The sequence below is a fragment of the Heptranchias perlo genome, chromosome 20 (assembly GCF_035084215.1).
Source record: "Heptranchias perlo isolate sHepPer1 chromosome 20, sHepPer1.hap1, whole genome shotgun sequence".
Classification (NCBI taxonomy): Eukaryota; Metazoa; Chordata; class Chondrichthyes; order Hexanchiformes; family Hexanchidae; genus Heptranchias; species Heptranchias perlo.
The window spans coordinates 49,263,031-49,279,139 of record NC_090344.1 but is presented as its reverse complement, the minus strand read 5'-3'; the positions used below and the strand labels follow the sequence as shown (position 1 = coordinate 49,279,139).

The 16,109-nt window shown below is 46.9% G+C and overlaps 1 protein-coding gene across 1 annotated transcript in view; it reads left to right on the top strand.

Moving 5' to 3' along the window:
- The window catches only part of ggcx (gamma-glutamyl carboxylase), a 78,004-nt gene that overhangs the window by 40,113 nt on the left and 21,782 nt on the right, over window positions 1-16,109 (top strand). The window contains exons 2-7 of the mRNA XM_068001299.1: window positions 697-812; window positions 1,307-1,513; window positions 5,983-6,141; window positions 11,412-11,577; window positions 12,256-12,334; window positions 15,756-15,862. Coding sequence (XP_067857400.1) covers window positions 776-812; window positions 1,307-1,513; window positions 5,983-6,141; window positions 11,412-11,577; window positions 12,256-12,334; window positions 15,756-15,862 — 755 coding nt within the window. The 5' untranslated portion in view covers window positions 697-775. The remainder of the gene's footprint in view (window positions 1-696; window positions 813-1,306; window positions 1,514-5,982; window positions 6,142-11,411; window positions 11,578-12,255; window positions 12,335-15,755; window positions 15,863-16,109) is intronic.

Sequence of the window (16,109 nt, the reverse complement as noted above, 5' to 3'; positions counted from 1 at the left end):
TTGTGCAGATCCTGATCAGAGATTGGTAGTGTAAATGCTAATATAATCCAAACTGGTTGATATCAGTTTGGGGAGCCACGTTTACGTGTCATATGCATGAACTGGGTGGTAAACCCGAGACCGACAAGGAAGTTAAGGTGAAAGTTTAAGGATTCGTCTGGTCCCCGTGATGAATATTCTTGTCAGGGTATTAATCCCAGTGCTCGTACACACCAACATCCCATAAACAGCAATAGCAATTAATTGAGTCTGTATTTTGGTGGTGATGGCCGAGGGAGGACTGCTGTCCAGGACACTGGGAGAACTCCCTTCTTTGAATCTTTAACATCCACCTAAACAGGGGCATTGACCTGTCGCTGTACATTCTATGTAATCCACCTGAACCTGCAGACCAGGTAGGTGGGAAGGACAGCACTTGCTCAGTGGATTCTCATTTCTGCCATTTCAGTGTTAAAACACAACTACACGTCTTCCGATGGGCAGCGCTGAGTCTTCAAACACTGACTGCCCGTCAGCCCGACCTTGTTCTGCTTTGCGGGACTCCTCCCCAGTCCGGGAGTCCATCCAACAAATTCCAACTTTTTTTTTGCCTGGCGCTGGGAGGAGTTTTACATGTTTAACGACAGCTGGTTGGTTTGCGGCAGTGTGTCTGCAGCTTTTGCACGATGTTGATGTGTGTGTGTTGCTTTGTGGCAGTGTGTGAGGACGTGGTGGTTGAGGAGACATCGGCGGTGCAGCAGCAAAAGCAACAAGCGAGCGAGCGAGCGAGAGAGAGATGCACGGGGCAGGCGGGGACAACCTGAAACAGACAGGTGAGCGCAGGGAGTAACCCCAGCACAGGGAGCAGAAAGTGCTTTAACACTGCAGTCCCGCCAGCCCAGAACAGGCAAGGGACCCCCCCCCCCCCCCCAAAACAGTGTCCACGTAGACAATCACATGAATTTAGCCAAAATCTACAAAATAAATAATAATTCACATTTTACAACGCGAGATCGCACATCAGTGTCTGAGATCGTCCATTGCAATCGGAATTATCCCACCCCCCCCCTCGAAGCAGCAAGTTTTTTTTGTTTACATTCCCTTCTCCCCTCAGTTTGATTGCCTGGAATTTAGATTTTAAAAAAATGTTCCCTGTCTCCAGCTGATTGTGCAACAGTGCATGATTGGTGTGTGCTCATTGCACAACGAACCTTGCCTGAAAATTCTGGCATATTTTCTTGTGGGGGGGGGGGGTAGGGAGGAGGAATTAAAATAAAATACATAAGCTTCAAAACCCATTTGTTTTCTTTCTTGGCGGGGGGGATAGGTGCTGGTTTTGATTCCACCACTCCAGATGTGCCTCAGCGTGTTAGGAAGAGAGCACCGAAGGAGACAGTGATGGAGGAGGAAAGCAGCAAAATGAAGAGGATCTTTGGGTTTGAGCTGTCAGATTTCCAAAGCTGGCATCGATTTGTCTGTCTGTTGAATCGACCCACTGACCCTGCATCGCTGGGAGTCTTCAGGCTTCTCTTTGGTGAGTATAGTTTTCTTTTCTATCCGATGAAACATAGAAACATAGAAAAGAGGAGCAGGAGTAGGCCATTCGGCCCTTCGAGCCTGCTGCTCCATTCAGTACGATCATGGCTGATCCTCTATCTCAATACCATATTCCCGCTTTCTCCCCATAACCCTTGATGCCTTTTGTGTCTAGAAATCTATCTTGCTCCTTCTTAGATATATTCGGTGACTTGGCCTCCACAGCCTTCTGTGGTAGAGAATTCCACAGGTTCAGCACCCTCTGAAGAAATTTCTCCTCATCTCAGTCCTAAATGTCCTACCTCGTATCCTGAGACTGTGACCCCTCATTCTGGACCACCCCAGCCAGGGGAAACAACAACCCTGCATCCAGTCTGTCTAGCCCTGTCAGAATTTTATATATTTCAATGAGATCCCCTCTCATTCTTCTAAACTCGAGTGAATACAGGCCGAGTCGACCCAATCTCTCCTCATACGACAGTTCTGCCATCCCAGGAATCAGTCTGGTGAACCTTCGCTGCACTTCCTCCTTGGCAAGTATATCCTTTCTTAGGTAAGGAGACCAAAACTGCACACAATACTCCAGGTGTGGTCTCACCAAGGCCCTGTATAACTGCAGGAAGACATCCTTGCCCCTGTAGTCAAATCCTCTTGCAATGAAGGCCAACATACCATTTGCCTTCCTAACTGCTTGCTGCACCTGCGTGTTTGCTTTCAGTGACTCATGTACAAGGACACCCAGGTCCCTTTGTACATCAACATTTCCCAATCTATCACCATTTAAATAATACTCTGCCTTTCTATTTTTCCTTCTGAAGTGGATAACTTCACATTTATCCATATTATACTGCATCTGCCATGGATTTACCCACTCACTCAACTTGTCTAAATCGCCTTGAAGCCTCTTTGCATTCTCCTCACAGCTCACGATCCCACCTAGTTTGGTGTCATCAGCAAACTTGGAAATATTACACTTGGTTCCCTCATCCAAATCATTGATATATATTGTGAATAGCTGGGGCCCATGCACTGATCCCTGCGATACCCCACTGGTCACTGCCTGCCACCCTGAAAAAGACCCATTTATTCCCACTCTGTTTCCTGTCTGTAAACCAATTTTCAATTCATGCCAGTATATTACCGCCAATCCCATGTGCTTTAATTTTGCACACTAACCTCTTATGTGGGACTTTTATCAAAAGCCTTCTGAAAATCCAAATACACCACATCCACTGGTTCTCCCTTATCTATTCTACCAGTTACATCCTCAAAAAATTCCAGTAGGTTTGTCAAACAATTTCCCTTTCATAAATCCATGTTGACTTTGTCTAACCCCGTTGATATTTTCTAAGTGTCCTGTTATCACATCCCTTATAATAGACTCTAGCATTTTCCATACTACTGATGTTAGGCTAACTGGTCTGTAGTTGCCTGTTTTCTCTCTCCCTTTTTTAAATAGTGGGGTTACATTTGCCACCCTCCAATCTGTAGGAACTGTTCTATAATCCATAATCATGTTCCATGAAGGAGTTTTTGCTAAATTGTTGTTTAAAATGTCAGCCGTAGCTCAGTGGATAGCACTCTTGCCTCTTAGTCAGAAGGTTGTGGGTTCGAGTCTCACTCCAAAGATGTGGAGGGGTCACACCTGATATAGCAGCACTGCGCAGTTGAACCAAGCTCAGCTGGTTTGTGACTTGCAAATATCCCACATGAGCCAGGATCACAGGTTCCACCCCATGTCAGTGTAATCTAACTGGACAGCCTGGCTTTAACCTCTGATCGGTGAAAACCAACAACGAGCTCTGCAACAGGGTGGTTAGAAGCCGACAGGGAGGTTGCTGACTGCGGGGTGAAGGTGCTACAAGGCCATCATGCTGACTCATGCTGGCATACAGTTGTAACAATGCTGGTTGCCCCCTGGTACCTTACTCTAGTGGCTATTCTCTGTGTCAGCCCACACAGGTGCCATCTGGGGGGCCGGGGGCATCATAATCGAGCCTCATCCTATCCTCACTCAAGAACCACATGCACACATTTCCCAACATGGGTCAACTGGATAGTAAGCAGGATCCTTGGCTGGTTTCCCCCCTTCTTAGTCCAGGGGCACTGAGGCCAATGGTAGCTGCCCCACAACTAAGACCAACTAATTCATCAGAAATCAAAGCTGGGACTTTCCCAATAAGTGTAGCTCAGTATCGCACCAGGTGTTGTCTTTACCCAGTAAGCCACCAGTGTGAAATTAGACTTGGCGCTGGGATCCGTGTGAATCCTCACATTCCCCTATGAGTAGTTCTGAGTGATGGGGCTTCAAGGTGGTGCTGGTCAGCTACCAAAATTTCGGTTTACTTGTCCCATTAAATATTTCCTGTCTGAAATTGTTCAATGAGTTCCCCACAATCAGTTTGTGCAGATGTCAAGACCGTAGGTGTTGCATGTCAATGATAACAAGACTGATGACTTCTATAGTGCACACAGGTGAGAATGTGGAGCATCACCCAGTGTGATACTGAGCCATACTGACCAGAAAATCCCTGATTTGATCCCCGATCCATGCTGCATTAGCTGATCTTCGCTAGGGTGGCAATAGGGGCACTCTTCAGAGGTTAACCCCCGCCCCCCGTCCCGGGGTTAGGGAGGGGAAAGTTGGCCGGTGTTCCCTGCTGGAAAGTGCACGTGTGTGTGTTGCCCATGGAGCTGTACCCCAACAATAGTCAAGAAAGGAGAATGGGAAACATGGGGAAAAGAAGCAGCAACTACGGTGTGATGAGTGCATTTTTCCTGTGGTGTTGTGGAATGCAAGTCTCATTACCACTCCAATAAAAAAATAACATATAGGGATTTGTTCTTTCCATTCCGAACCCTTCCCAGACTTCCTGTGAAAGCCAATGTGCCTACATCCCTTGCCAATTATCTGGGGTGACATAATTAAACACACACGGACAGCTAACATTCACGAGTGCTCGGCCAGTCAGTCAGGCTGTACCTGTTTTGTGTGGGATAACATTTTATGTCCTGTTCTAATTACAAAGTATTAACATGAATTCTCTTTTTGAGCTGGTTAGAATGTTTTTTCACTTTGCTTTTTTAATACCAGTAGCATTTTGTTGCACAGCCAAGGCTGGTCAGGGAGCAGAGAACACGGCCCAGGCGAGGCCACAGAGAGCTGAGCTGAGGCCAGGCCAGGGGAGGCCACAGAGAGCTGAGCTGAGGCCAGGCCAGGGGAGGCCACAGAGATCTGAGCCGAGGTCAGGCCAGGCCACGCCAGGCCACAGAGAACTAAGCCCAGCCCAGCCCAGGCCAGGCCGGGCGGCAGAGAGCTAAGCCGAGGCCGTGCCGTGCCGCGGAGAGCTGGGCCGGGGCCGTGCCGTGCCGCGGAGAGCTGGGCCGGGGCCGTGCCGTGCCGCGGAGAGCTGGGCCGAGGCCGGCCAGGCCAGGCCACCTCTTCTGGGTTATTCCTGAACATTTTGCCAACTGCAGTCGTAAAATGCCCAAATAAAACTCCATTCAGTGAAACCATACTGTATTGGCTCCAGTCTACTGAGTCTCTATTTCCTGAAGGTATCCCAGGCCTGCTGATGTGGACTCCTGCAAACACTCTGTCTATTTGCTGTGATCTTTTTAACATCAGTAATGATGCTGGGTTCAGATGTTTGGATTTTGTGGACCTGGTGGCTGTTATCAGTGCTGCCCCCTCACTGGGTCAATCACTGTGGTTGAGAGGCCTCCGGAATATACAGAGTTCCAGTAGGTGGAGTTCTGTTCAGTGAGGTCCCACTTTGTAACTCCAGAGCTACGGAATTCCCTCCACCCCCCCCCCCTGCCCAAATACTTCCTGGCTTGGATTAGCACAGCTGGGTGAGGCTCTACTGCTGCAAATTATTTCAAACCACAGTTCTTTTCCTCCCTCCTCCACCGCGGAAGATGCTGACACCTCAATGGACACAGATCCATGGGGAGGGGTGGTTGTATCTCCAGTATCTTGCCCGAGTGGCCATTCTTCATGTGCGAGCCTAGGCTGTGGGCAGGAAATTCAACCGTGAAGAGAATCACAACCGAGCCCGATCCAGTCCTCACCCAATAAGTCAGGAGCAGAAGCCCATGCTCGTTGATTTTATTGGAGAGCTGTTTCAAAGATCCCGCATTGACACGATGGGTCAAATGGTCTCCTTCTGTGCTGTATGATTCTATGATTTTCTTCTCCTCGACAGTCCAAAGTGCTGAGGCTAATTCAGCAGCTGAACAGCTCCGATGGAGATCAGCTAGCACAGCTTACTCTGGTGGTCAAACTTTGGGCTTTCTGATCTGTATGGTTCAGTACCCCAACAGGCAGTACCTCTACCCCCACAGGCATTGGGAGGCCCCACCCAATAAGAACTTTAAGAAGCCGTTGGCAAATTGGAATAATCGTGTAGGACTCTTAGGAGCAGAGTCTGAAAACTGAAGCCTTTCTCTCCCTTCCCTCCGCAGGTTTGCTGATGGCTCTCGACATTCCACAGGAACGGGGTTTGAGTTCGCTGGATCACAGGTACTTCGATGAACTGGTGGTCTGCCGCTTTCCTCTATTCAACTTCTTGGAGCCTTTCCCTTTGGACTGGATGTATGTAGTCTTTGTCATCATGTGGTTAGGTGAGTCTCAGGCCTTTGGCCCAATTCTAGGGCCATTTCCATGGAAATGGTTACAGACTGGAGGTACAGAAATTGTGAGGATTTACCTGTCTTGTGGCAGAACAAAAAAAAACTCTTGCACACTGGAACACATCATCCATAACTTGAAAAACAAAACACACACGTTATCTGGCCAGCCAAGGCAACTCATGTTTTACATTGAGAAACTGAAGGCAAGGCTGAGATCCATGACACAAAGACAGCACCAAGGTTGAAAAGAGCAAAAGAGGAGATTGAAGTAAATTGGGAAGCAGTGCTCACAAGACACCAAGCTCAGGTTTTAATAGCCAATAGGTTGTAAGATGAAGGGAAGACTGAGGGAGGTCATGGATGTCACTGAGCGGCTGCAGAACATTCTGAAGAGGGAGGGTGAACAGCCAGAGGTCGTGGTACATATCGGCACCAACGACATAGGTAAAAAGAGGGATGAGGTCCTGCAAGCAGAATATAAGGAGTTGGGAAACAAGTTTAAAAAGCAGGACCTCAAGGGTAGTAATCTAAGGATTACTCCCATTGCCATGTGCTAGTGAGTATAGGAATAGGAGAATAGACAAGATGAATGCGTGGCTGGAGGGTTGGTGCAGGAGGGAGGGATTTAGATTCCTGAGGAATTGGGACCGATTCTGCGGAAGGTGGGATCTGTACAAGCTGGATGGGTTGCACCTCAACGGACCCGGGACAAATATCCTCGCAGGGGGGTTTGCTACTGCTGTTGGGGAGGGATTAAACTAGATTGGCAGGGGGATGGGAACCTGAGCGGGGAGTCAGAAGAGAGTAAAGTTGAGAGCAGCAAGAGAGGGGTGGACCCAGAGGAAATTTACAATACAAATAGTTGTTCAAGAACAAGTGAAAGGGAAAAGCGTAGAGCAGCAGAAAGAGAGTGTACTTTAGGCATGACAGATAAAGAGAAAACTAGAAGGTGTAAAGCGATTCACCCAGCATCAAAGCTGAAGGACAGGCTAGGGTGTGTGGCCCAACTAAGAGTTCTATATGCAAACGCACGGAGTACAAGGAATAAATTAAATGAACTACAGGCACAAATTCAAATTGGTGGATCTGACATGATAGCTATTACTGAGACATGGCTGCAAGATGGTCAGGATTGGGAACTAAATATACCAGGTTATAAGGTCTACAGGAGAGAGAGGGAAAATGGAAGATAGGGAGGAGTAGCCTTAGTGATTAGAGATGAAATCACTTCAATGATAAAGGAAGATATAACGAGAGGTAAGCAGCCAACAGAGACCTTATGGGTTGAGTTGAGAAATAGGAAAGGATCTAAGACTATAATGGGAGTTGTGTATTGGACCCCTGGCAGTAGCTCTGAAGTGCTAGATTGTATAAATGCAGAGATTAGACAAGCATGTAACAAAGGCATAGTGGTCTTAATGGAGGACTTTAACCTTCACATCGATTGGGAAAAGCAGACTAGCAACTGTCAGAAAGGTAGTGAATTTTTTGAGTGTGTCCGGGATAGTTTTCTACAGCAGTATGTCCTAGAGGCAACAAGGGGGCAAGCCATACTAGATTTAGTAATGAGTAATGAACCAGATTTAGTTAACAGCTTAATTGTGTGTAAACATCTATCCAATAGCATAACATGATCGAGTTCAAGGTAGTGTTTGAAAGGGAAAAAAGTGAATCCGCTGCTAAGATTCTAGACTTGGGTAAGGCCGACTTCAATGGGATGAGACAGAGACTGTCCGTAGTAAACTGGGCAAATCTGTTAATGGGTAAAACGACTGATTATCAGTGGGAAATGTTTAAAAAAACATTTAACGTGATACAGAATCGGTTTATACCCCTGAGGGGCAAAAACTCTACTTGTCAAAAAAAAACAGCCACGGACAACTAAAGAGGTAAGGGACAGTATAAGACATAAAGAAAGGACATACAAAAAGGCAAAAAATGGCACAGATCCTGGCGAATGGGAAAGATACAAAGGTCAACAAAGGGTCATAAAACAGATAGTGAGAGCTACAAAAAGAGAGCATGAAAAGAAACTTGCAAGGGATATCAAAACCAATATGAAGAACTTTTATAGTTATATTAGGAAAAAGAGGGTGGTCAGTAGCAGTGTTGGCCCCTTAAAAACTGAAAGTGGGGATATTGTCATTGACAATGGGGAAATGGCAGACATGTCGAATAATTACTTTGTGTCAGTATTTACAGTAGAAAAAGAGGATAGCATGCTGGAAATCCCAAGAAAACTAATATTGAATCGGGGACAGGGACTCGATAAAATTAACATAAGTAAAGCAACAGTAATGAAGAAAATAATAGCACTAAAGAGTGACAAATCCCCAGGACCAGATGGTTTCCATCCCAGGGTTTGAAAGGAAGTAGGTGAGCACATTGCAGATGCCCTAACTATAATCTTTCAAAGTTCTCTAGATTCAGGAACTGTCCCTCTAGATTGGAAAATTGCACATGTCACTCTGCTTTTTAAGAAAGGAGAGAGGGGGAAACCAGGACTTTATAGACCAGTTAGCCTAACATCTGTTGTGGGGAAAATGCTGGAGTCTATAATTAAGGATAGGGTGACTGAACACCTCGAAAATTTTCAGTTAATCAGAGCGAGCCAGCATGGATTTGTGAAAGGTAGGTCGTGCTTGACAAACCTGATTGAATTTTTTGAAGAGGTGACTAAGTAGTGGACAGGGGAATGTCAATGGATGTTATTTATATGGACTTCCAGAAGGCATTTGATAAAGTCCCACATAAGAGACTGTTGGCTAAGATAGAAGCCCATGGAATCGAGGGAAAAGTACGGACTTGGTTAGGAAATTGGCTGAGCGAAAGGCGACAGAGAGTAGGGATAACGGGTAAGTATTCACATTGGCAGGATGTGACTAGTGGAGTCCCGCAGGGATCTGTCTTGGGGCCTCGATTATTTCACAATATTTATTAATGACTTAGATGAAGGCATAGAAAGTCTCATATCTAAATTTGCTGATGTCACAAAGATTGATGGCATTGTAAGCAGTGTGGATGAAAACATAAAATTACGAAGGGAGATTGATAGATTAGGTGAATGGGCAAAACTGTGGCAAATGTGAGGTCATCCACTTTGGACCAAAAAAGGAAAGAACAGGGTACTTTCTAAATGGTAAAAAGTTAAAAACAGTGGATGTTCAAAGGGACTTAGGGGTTCAGGTACATAGATCATTGAAGTGCCATGAAGAGGTGCAGAAAATAATCAATAAGGCTAATGGAATGCTGGCCTTTATATCTAGAGGACTGGAGTACAAGGGGGCAGAAGTTATGCTGCAGCTATCCAAAACCCTGGTTAGACCTCACCTGGTGTACTGTGAGCAGTTCTGGGCACCGCACCTTCGGAAGGACATATTGGCCTTGGAGGGAGTGCAGCGTCGGTTTACTGGAATGATACCCAGACTTCAAGGGTTAAGTTACGAGGAGAGATTACACAAATTGGGGTTGTGTTGTCTAGAGTTTTGAAGGTTTAGGGGTGATCAGATCGAAGTTTATAAGATATTAAGGGGAACAGATAGGGTGGATAGAGAGAAACTATTTCCGCTGGTTGGGGATTCCAGGACAAGGGGGCACAGTCTAAAAATTAGAGCCAGACCTTTCAGGAGTGAGATTAGAAAACACTTCTACACACAAAGGGTGGTAGAAGTTTGGAACTCTCTTCCACAAATGGCAATTGATACCAGCTCAATTGCTAATTTTAAATCTGAGATAGATAGCTTTTGGCCAACCAAAGGTATTAAGGGATATGAGGAGGAAAACTCTCCAGTGGCTGGAGTCCTATCTAGCACAAAGGAAGATGGTAGTGGTTGTTGGAGGCCAATCATCTCAGCCCCAGGACATTGCTGCAGGAGTTCCTCAGGGCAGTGTCCGAGGCCCAACCATCTTCAGCTGCTTCATCAATGACCTTCCCTCCATCATAAGGTCAGAAATGGGGATGTTCGCTGATGACTGCACAGTGTTCAGTTCCATTCGCAACCCCTCAAATAATGAAGCAGTCCGAGCCTGCATGCAGCAAGACCTGGACAACATCCAGGCTTGGGCTCATAAGTGGCAAGTAACATTCGCGCCAGATAAGTGCCAGGCAATGACCATCTCCAACAAGAGAGAGTCTAACCACCTCCCCTTGACATTCAACGGCATTACCATCGCCGAATCCCCCACCATCAACATCCTGGGGGTCACCATTGACCAGAAACTTAACTGGACCAGCCATATAAATACTGTGGCTGCGAGAGCAGGTCAGAGGCTGGGTCTTCTGCGGCGAGTGACTCACCTCCTGACTCCCCACAGCCTTTCCACCATCTGCAAGGCACAAGTCAGGAGTGTGATGGAATACTCTCCACTTGCCTGGATGAGTGCAGCTCCAACAACACTCAAGAAGCTCGACACCATCCAGGACAAAGCAGCCCACTTGATTGGCACCCCATCCACCACCCTAAACATTCACTCCCTTCACCACCGGCGCACTGTGGCTGCAGTGTGTACCATCCACAGGATGCACTGCAGCAACTCGCCAAGGCTTCTTCGACAGCACCTCCCATACCCGCGACCTCTACCACCTAGAAGGACAAGAGCAGCAGGCACATGGGAAAAACACCACCTGCACGTTCCCCTCCAAGTCACACAACATCCCGACTTGGAAATATATCGCCGTTCCTTCATTGTCGCTGGGTCAAAATCCTGGAACTCCCTTCCTAACAGCACTGCGGGAGAACCGTCACCACATGGACTGCAGCGGTTCAAGAAGACGGCTCACCACCACCTTCTCAAGGGCAATTCGGGATGGGCAATAAATGCCGGCCTCGCCAGCGACGCCCACATCCCATGAACGAATAAAAAAAAATATGGGCCAAAGGCAGGTATATGGAGTTAGATCACAGATCAGCCATGATCTTATCAAATGGCGGAGTGGGCTTGAGGGGCTGAATGGCCTACTCCTGTTCCTATGTTCCTACGTTCCTAGGTGAAGAGTTATGAAATGGAGGAGCTGAAGCTGTGTGGTTGGGAGGTTCCGCAACCATTGGGTGCTCTGGCCAAAGTTCCTCCCTCAAGCAACGTTGCCAAAAAAACAGATTAACTAGCCATTCATCTTATTGCTGTTTCTGGGACCTTGCTGTGCATAAATTGGCTGTTGTGTCACTGCTCTTCAAAATAATTAATTGTATGTGAAGTGCTTTTGAGAGATTTCTGAGGGGGGATCTCTGCATAAATGCTTTAACCCACGTCTCTTTGTGCAGGTGCAATAGGGATCATGCTCGGCTGCTTCTACCGGCTCTCCTGCCTGATGTTTCTCATCCCGTACTGGTACGTCTTCTTCCTGGATAAGACGGCATGGAACAACCACTCGTACCTGTATGGGCTCATCGGGTTCCAGCTCACGTTCATGGATGCCAACAGATACTGGTAGGAAGCTCATAGTTTCAGCAAATACAACACACTGGCTCAGAGCTCCTTCCTGTCGTGCGTTTTCTGTTTTGCCACTTCCCCTGTCGTCTTCCCATTTTTATTTTCACTCCTTTCCTGTGCCCTCCTCCTTTCACTCCTCGTCTGCCGACAGTTCCAAGGTGCAGGCATCTCTCCAATACCTGCTGTGGCTGGCCATTCTCCATGAGTGCCATCAAGCTTTTGGAGTGTGGAGGGCATCACAACTGAGCCTGGAGGGGAGAGAGAGACAGAGAGAGACACACACTTAGTTTCCAGTAAGGGTCCCTTTCCCTCGATCAGGTGCATTGAGACCAATTGTATCACCTGACATGCTGCCTTGGCTGGACCGGTTATCTCAGCATGGACTGAGGATTGAACTGGACACCTTCCAGGTCTGTGGAGCCCCTGACTGGGCTGTGGAGCCCCTGACTGGGCTGTGGCAGCATCTAATGCCCTCTCACTGACCCCAGTCCCTCCAAACTCAGTAACGAGCTCTCCGGCTGGCAGATTAGCCGCAATTTATCATGTTACAGGTTCGGCTTTCTTCATTAACATCTTGCCAGGTGCCAATTGAAGTCAGAAATATCTCACTACAGAGATTCCCTTCAGTTGCTCACTCAGTAAATCACATTATTTTTTTATTTGAACCTCTGTTAGGTCTGTTGATGGATTACGAAACCCAAAAAAGAGGAATGCTCAGGTGCCGCTGTGGAATTACACTCTGCTGAGGGCGCAGGTTAGTGCTGTCCTGTGCGCCATGCGTGTCTCTAACACTGCATGTCACACCGGTCTTTCACATGAGTCTCTGACACTGCACGTCACACCGGTCTTTCACATGAGTCTCTGACACTGCACGTCACACCGGTCTTTCACGCGTGTCTGACACTGCACGTCACACGGGTCTTTCACGCGTGTCTGACACTGCACGTCACACGGGTCTTTCACGCGTGTCTGACACTGCACGTCACACGGGTCTTTCACGCGTGTCTGACACTGCACGACACACGGGTCTTTCACGCGTGTCTGACACTGCACGTCACACGGGTCTTTCACGCGTGTCTGACACTGCACGTCACACGGGTCTTTCACGCGTGTCTGACACTGCACGTCACACGGGTCTTTCACGCGTGTCTGACACTGCACGTCACACGGGTCTTTCACGCGTGTCTGACACTGCACGTCACACGGGTCTTTCACACTTGTCTGACACGGCACGTCACACGGGTCTTTCACACTTGACTCTGACACCGCACGTCACACGGATCTTTCACGCGAGTCTCTGACACTACATGTCACTGAGCAGCTGAAGGGTGGTGCTGGCCATGTGCCCTGCACTAATGGTCCTATATTGGTTTGTTTTAAAGTGATGTGAACAAGGTTACTGGGAAACCCAGGTGCAGAGCTGAGCCCACACTGCAGAACAGCAGCAAGATTGAAAAGTGCAGGAGAGAAGATTAGGTAATTCAGGAGATCGTGATTAGATGACTCCAGCCTTGGATTTTAAAAGCCTGCAGATTGCAGGAAGGAGGGGAGACTGAGGGAGATGAGGAGATGTGTAATTTTACGGTCCTGGAAAAGAATGAGTGGGAGTCAGGGACAGTGCATTGATTTCTTGATTTCCACACCATGAAGATGCAGGGAGATGGAGCAGTGTTTTGGATGCACGACATGGAGTCAAGAATGAACAAAAGAAAAGCTCAGAGGAGCACTGACCAGAGTAGCATTGGTTGAAATAGAGATGAGAAGGACTGTGATGGGGAGGGCAAGTAGAAAGGAAGAGGTTGGAGGCTGGAGACGAGGGAGGCATTGGCTTCGTATGGGACTAACCTTGTATCAATCAGCCAGTGCGACTCCAGAGACTTGAGCACAAAATCTATGTTGGCATTTCAATGCAGTACTGAAGGAGTGCTGCACAGTCGGAGATGCCGACTTTAAGCCTGCCCTCTCAGGTGGATGCAAAAGTTCCCATGAAACTATTCGAAGAAGAGTAGGGGAGTTCTCCTGGTGTTCTGGCTAATATTTATCCCTCAACCAATATCACTAAAAATACACTATCTGGTCGGTTATCTCTTTGCTGTTTGTCGAAGTTTGCTGTCTGCAAATTGGCTGCTGCATTTCCTACATTACAACAGCAACTACTCGACTTGGGTGTACAGGGCACAATTTCAAAATTTGCAGATGACACAAAACTTGGAAGTGTAGTAAACAGTGAGGAGGATAGTAATCAACTTCAAGAGGACATGGACAGGCTGGTGCAATGGGTGGACACATGGCAGATGAAATTTAATGCAGAGAAGTGTGAAGTGATATATTTTGGCAGGAAAAAGAGAGGCAATATAAACTAAATGGTACAATTCTAAGCGGGGTGTAGGAACAGAGAGACCTGGGGGTTTTTGTGGACAAATCTTTGAAAGTGGTGGGGCAGGTTGAAAAAGCGGTCAAAAATGCAGACGGGATCTTGGGCTTTATAAATAGAGGCATCGAGTACAAAAGCAAGGACGTTATGTTGAATCTTTATAAAACACTGGTTCGGCCACAGCTGGAGTATTGTATCCAATTCTGGGCACCGCACTTTAGGAAGGATGTGAAGGCATGAGAGAGGGTGCAGAACCACTAGAATGGTTCCAGGGATGAGGGATTTCAGTTCCGTGGATAGACTGGAGAAGCTGGGGTTGTTCTCCTTCGAGCAGAGAAAGTTAAGAGAAGATTTGTTGGAAGTATTCAAAAATCATTTAGGGTTTAGATAAAGTAAATAAAGAGAAACTGTTCCCATTGGCGGAAGGTTCGAGAACCATAGGACACAGACTTAAGGTGAGTGACAAAAGAACCAAAGGCGACAAGGGAAATACGCAGTGATTGGTTATGATCTGGAATGCGCTGCCTGAAAGGGTGTTGGAAGCAGATTCAATCGTGGCTTTCAAAAAGGAATTAGATAAATACTTGAAGGGAAAAAATTTGCAGGGCTATGGAGAAAGAGTGGGGGAGTGGGACGAACTGGATTGCTCTGACAAAGAGCCTCCTTCTGTGCTGTAACCATTCTATGATTCTACTTCATTGGCTGTAAAACGTTTTGGGACATTCTGAGGTAGTGAAAGGCTCTATATAAATGCAGGTTCTTTGTTTTTCATTGGAATTGACATAATGCTTGAGGTTCTTAAACCACTCGAGATCCACAAAGCAGTGTTGTTACTGGACTTATTTATCCTGTCAGGAAACTTGTCTCGCCTAACCAAATACTCCTCCTTCATGTTGTATGATACTCTGAGTTCATCCCTTCAAATTGTTCTCACACTCAATGACAGACCTGTAACCGTCTCCAGACACAGCCCAAGTTTGGAAGGATACAATTGTTAATTGTACTTTCAGGGGATGGACTGTAGTGGTCAACATGTAGAGACCCACATCTTCACGGGTGGGAAGTTCAGAGAAGTTATGTTAAACTTGTGTAGAACCTTGGTTGGACCATACTCTGAATACCGTGCACAGTTCCGGTCTCCATCTTATAAAAGGATATAGAGGCATTGGAGAAGGTGCAAAAAAGATTTCCAAGGATGATACCAGAACTGAGAGGTTGTACTTATCAGGAAAGGCTGAACAGGCTGGGGCTCTTTTCACTGGAAAAGAGAAGGCTGAGGGATGACCTGATAGAGGTCTTTAAGATAATGAAAGGGTTTGATGGGGTAGACGTAGAGAAAATGTTTCCACTTGTGGGGGAATCCAAAACTAGAGGCCATAAATAAAAGATAGTCACTAATAAATCCAATAGGGAATTCAGGAGTAACATCTTTCCCCAGAGAGTGGTTAGAATGTGGAACTCGCTACCATAAGGAGTAATTGAGGCAAATAGCACAGATGCATTTAAGGGGAAGCTCAATAAGTGCATGAAGGAGAAAGGAACAGAAGTGTATGCTGACAGGGTTAGATGAAGATGGGTATGAGGAGGCTTGTGTGGAGCATGAACACCGGCATAGACCAGTTGGGCTGAAAGGTCTGTTTCTGTGTTGTAGTCTCTGTATAGTCTAGATGTTTTTCACAGTTCGAGTGGACGTGATACAAGAATTTTGTACCGATAACGTCACTCTTTACTGAAGTCCCAGTGACCACATTCGGTAAAACCTTCATTTTGTTATCCACACGGAGATCTTCTTATCTTTCAGATCTTCATTGTGTATTTCATTGCTGGCGTGAAGAAGCTCGATGCTGATTGGGTGGAAGGATACTCCATGAACCATCTTGCAGGCCACTGGCTGTTCGATCCCTTTAAGTAAGTAGTTCCCTTAAGCTAAAAGCAAAAAAAACTGCGGATGCTGGAAATCTGAAACTAAAACAGAAAATGCAGGAAACACTGAGCAGGTCAGTCAGCATCCGCGGAGTGAGCAGGTGGGTTGAGGTTTCGGGTGTAACCTCTTCATCACAAGCGTACTGTCCTGAGAGTCTACACCTGAAATGTTAACCCCCAGTGTAAATGGGGCAGGTCCCTCCCCCCCCCCCCGCCCCCCAGTGTAAATGGG